Source organism: Chinchilla lanigera, unplaced genomic scaffold (assembly GCF_000276665.1).
Source record: "Chinchilla lanigera isolate Chin_1 unplaced genomic scaffold, ChiLan1.0 scaffold00057, whole genome shotgun sequence".
Lineage (NCBI taxonomy): Eukaryota > Metazoa > Chordata > Mammalia > Rodentia > Chinchillidae > Chinchilla > Chinchilla lanigera.
This window is the reverse complement of record NW_004955458.1, coordinates 5,638,186-5,641,937: the sequence shown is the minus strand read 5'-3', so window position 1 is coordinate 5,641,937 and position 3,752 is coordinate 5,638,186. Positions and strand designations below refer to the sequence as shown.

The 3,752-nt window shown below is 48.4% G+C and overlaps 1 protein-coding gene across 1 annotated transcript in view; it reads right to left on the bottom strand.

Annotated features, from left to right (window-relative positions):
• The window catches only part of Xrcc6bp1 (XRCC6 binding protein 1), a gene marked incomplete at its 5' end in the record, with an annotated part of 17,592 nt that overhangs the window by 8,333 nt on the left and 5,507 nt on the right, over positions 1–3,752 (bottom strand). The window contains 1 exon segment of the mRNA XM_013521026.1: positions 1,887–2,024. Coding sequence (XP_013376480.1) covers positions 1,887–2,024 — 138 coding nt within the window.

Genomic DNA, 3,752 nt, shown 5'->3' with positions numbered 1-3,752 from the left:
AGTTCTATATATATTCTAGACAGCAGTCCCAAAGGGAATTTTCTAAACTTTACCCTGTAACCTGACAGAACTAATCTGTCCAGAGGCAGAGAGCCATGACTGAGAACTGAACCTCAATGTTCAAGTCCATAATCTCTACAAGACAGAAACACTTCTAGAAATTACCAAAAGACCTTCAAGGTAGGATTCTTCCAAAGATCTGCAAACTGAGTGCATCAGCCAGGCACGGCGCTGCAGAGCTGCAATCCCCGCACTCCGGGCAGCTGCGAAGGGAGGGTAACAAGTTCGAGGCCAGCCTGGGAGATTCAGTAAGACCCTGTCTCAAAACTTAAAAATGGAAAGGGCTAAGATGTACCCCAGTGCAAAGGCCCTGGGTTCAAGCCCTACTAGCCAGAAAAACCTGAATAGATCCACATCTAAGACACTCTGAGCAAATGAATCCACCCCAGTCCTGGTCCAAATCTCTGAAACTTTCCTGGACTTGCCCGCAAACCTGGGCCATGGCTCTCTGCCAGGACTCTGACGTCCTATAGGAAAGTAAGTGAGTAAAAAGCACAAGCAACGTCCTAAACAGGTCACGCTACATGCCTGACAGACTGAAGTGAGGACACGCTTTCTAACGTACTATACTTTAAAGGATAAAGTCTTAGCGCTGCGTACATAGACCACACAGCCTCTGGCCACCCGTCTGCTAACTTACAGCAAAAAGAATGACCCCCTTCTTGTTATTTCTACACTAACTCGGCCTCGGCCCGGCGCTCTGAGGCTTCAAGGTACTTAACACACTTGAACTTGCGAACAGGTAGGAATTCTCCCAACGCCCAAGAGATAGACCTACTTAAAAACTCAAGGGTTAGTCTACTTTCCAAATAATAGGAATTATAATCAGATGCAGCAGGGTCACTTATTAATCAAAGGAAAGAGAAAACAATCTAAATTATACAGTATAAGCTTGAGATTTACATTACTTTTTAAATTTCTCATGAAAATGCACTCTAATGAAATGCAAGTATGACATGCATACGTCTCTCTAGGAGCACATATATGCACACTTCGGAAAGCAGTCCAAGAGCCGGGCGTGGGGGCGCACGCCTGTAATCCCAGCACTTGGGAGGCTGAGGCAGGAGGATCATTGTGAGTTCGAGACCAGTCTGGGCTACAAAGTAAGCTCAAGGTCAGCCTGAACTGCAGAGCGAGACCCCATCTCAAAAAGAAAAAAAAAAAAAAAAAAAGGAAAGAAAGACAGAAAATAAGGAGGCACAACACCAAAGACAAAGGGACTTCAGGCCTGCTAAGAACACCGGTTGTGACCCTGCCTCTGCTGTTTACTTACTACGGAATCCAAGTAAGTGCTTCAGTTCCACATAGATAAAATAAGGATAATGCTGGGCATGGTGGCGCATGCCTGTAATCCCCACAGTCTGAGACTGCAGGAGGAGGACCACAAGTTCAAGGCCAGCCTAGACCACAGAGTGAGACCCTGTCTCAAAAAACCAACCCATCCATCCACCCATCAATCAATATTACTTAAAATTTCCCTAGCTGTATCTCAAAAATGATAGTCAATAGTAGTTAAAAACAGAAAGTCAAGACTAAGGCGAGGGGAGAAGAAGAAGAAAAGGAATATATTTAAATACACTGAGCCAGGCATGGTGGTGCACACCTGAAATCCCAGCACTCAGGAGGCTGAGGCAGGAGGATCTTTACAAGTTCCAGACCAGCCTGGGCTACAAAGTGAGCTCAAGGCCAGCCTGAACTGCATAGCAAGACCCTGTCTCCAAAATAAAAAAAAATTTTCTTAAAAAAGGCAAAAATAAATAAGTAAATACACTGAATACACAGAGTATTCTGGGGAAAATACAAGTGTCTTCTACAAAAAAACTCACCTCTGAGCATGCCAAATGCCTGACGTTGCTGAACCAGTGGACATGAGCACGGCAATGGTCAAACGCGTGGATGAGCTCGTGGGTGACCACTCGGTCCATGTGGGCCTGGCTGCGGACATTATTCTGGCACAGAACAATCTACAAGACACCAAATTAGGAAAAGTATGGTGATTTCTTTTTCTCTTTTTTTTTTTTTTGTCTTTTTGAGACAGGGTCTCACTATGCAGTTCAGGCTGGCCTTGAGCTCACTTTGTAGCCCAGGCTGGTCTTGAACTCCCAAGGATCCTCCTGCCTCAGCCTCCCGAGTGCTGGGATTACAGGTGTGAGCCACCACCTCCTGCTTGTGGTTATTTCCAAAATCTGCTTTCAGGGCTGGGGATTTAGCTCAGCGGCACCGCGCCTGTCTGGCAAGTGCAAGGTTGTGAGTTCGATCCCCGGTACCGAAAAAAAAAACAAAAATAAAATAAAATAAAATCTGCTTTCATTTTACAGATTCCACCTTCTCTCCCTCAGGTTCACCTGCTTGAGATGCCTCTACCCAGCTCTCCCCATTTGAGGTAGAAATATTACCCACCGTCAGACACGGCCCTCCAGGGAGTCAGGACAGAAATGAAAACTTACAACCGTGGCTGGAGGAGCATCCGTCGGAGGCCAGGCTGCCAGACAAACACAGAATAACCAGGCCTGAGATAAGGGGCAACGCCTGGTCTAATGAAGTCTAGACAGACATCAAGTCACCTCAGCCAGTGACTGTTATGGTTGATACATTGTGTCAACTTCAGAAGTTTAGAAGGTTAACTAGTACCCAGCAGGGTCAGGGGCCTCACCTTGTAAACACCCTGAGCCTGTGCCAGAGGAGGGTGAAGAGGTGGTATGAGTGCTACACACACCTACACACACACACACACCCTGGCATAGCCTGCCTCCAATACACACGCACGCGCGCGCGCACACACACACACCCGGTGTAGCCTGCCTCCAATGTAAGGGAGGAAAACAGGCTTGTGCTCCCCCGCTGTTTCTGTTTTTTGTCCACCCCACTCACCCGAACCAGGAACTGAACTCAGGACCTCGCGCTTGCCAGGCAGGCGCTGTGCCGCTGAGCTAAATCCCCAGCACCTCCCCTGCTGTATCTGCTCTTGCTGCTTTTGCTGCCTTCTGCCAACCTGAGCTGTTGCCCTCTGCCATGTGCCAGCCTGCCTTGCAGCCAGCCGAGTATGGACTGAAACCTCCACAAACTGTGAGCTAAATAAACCTTTCCTTCCTTAATTTTGGCCAACGGGTGTTTTGTCTCAGCAACGAGAGAAAAGGACCGAGACAGGGACCGGGACCCCTGGACTCATCCCTTCCTGGAAAGTTCCTTGCTCTTTCCACGTCACCTGCTACCTGACCGTCTTCCCCACTGGATCGATACTGCCTAAGCGACTACACTTACAACTTTACTGGTTGAGCACAGCTGTAACCCACGCTGCACCCACCTGGTTGTGCTCTATAAAACTTCCCGAGAAGTGGGGTCCACAGCAACCCACTCGGAGCCCCTCCTGCTGTATCTTTTCCCCCTCAATAATTTCCTACTCTTAACCTTCACTGTTCCCTAGAATTCATGCTTCGATTTTGGGGAAGACCAACTCTGCATACTGGACAGCTAACAGGTGTGGAGTTACAGCATTTCCCGTATATCGTATCCAGAGGTCCTACGTCATTTCCTGTATGGCGGTGCAGTGAAGTCCCAGGGCTAGCTGCGCATGCTCTGTTAGCCTTCCCGAGGACTACCTTCTCCCTTCCCCTCCTCCCGGCCACAGTGGCACAAGGTTAAGAACAAACACTCACTCACATGCCATCCTGGCTGAGCTGACTGCACCGGTC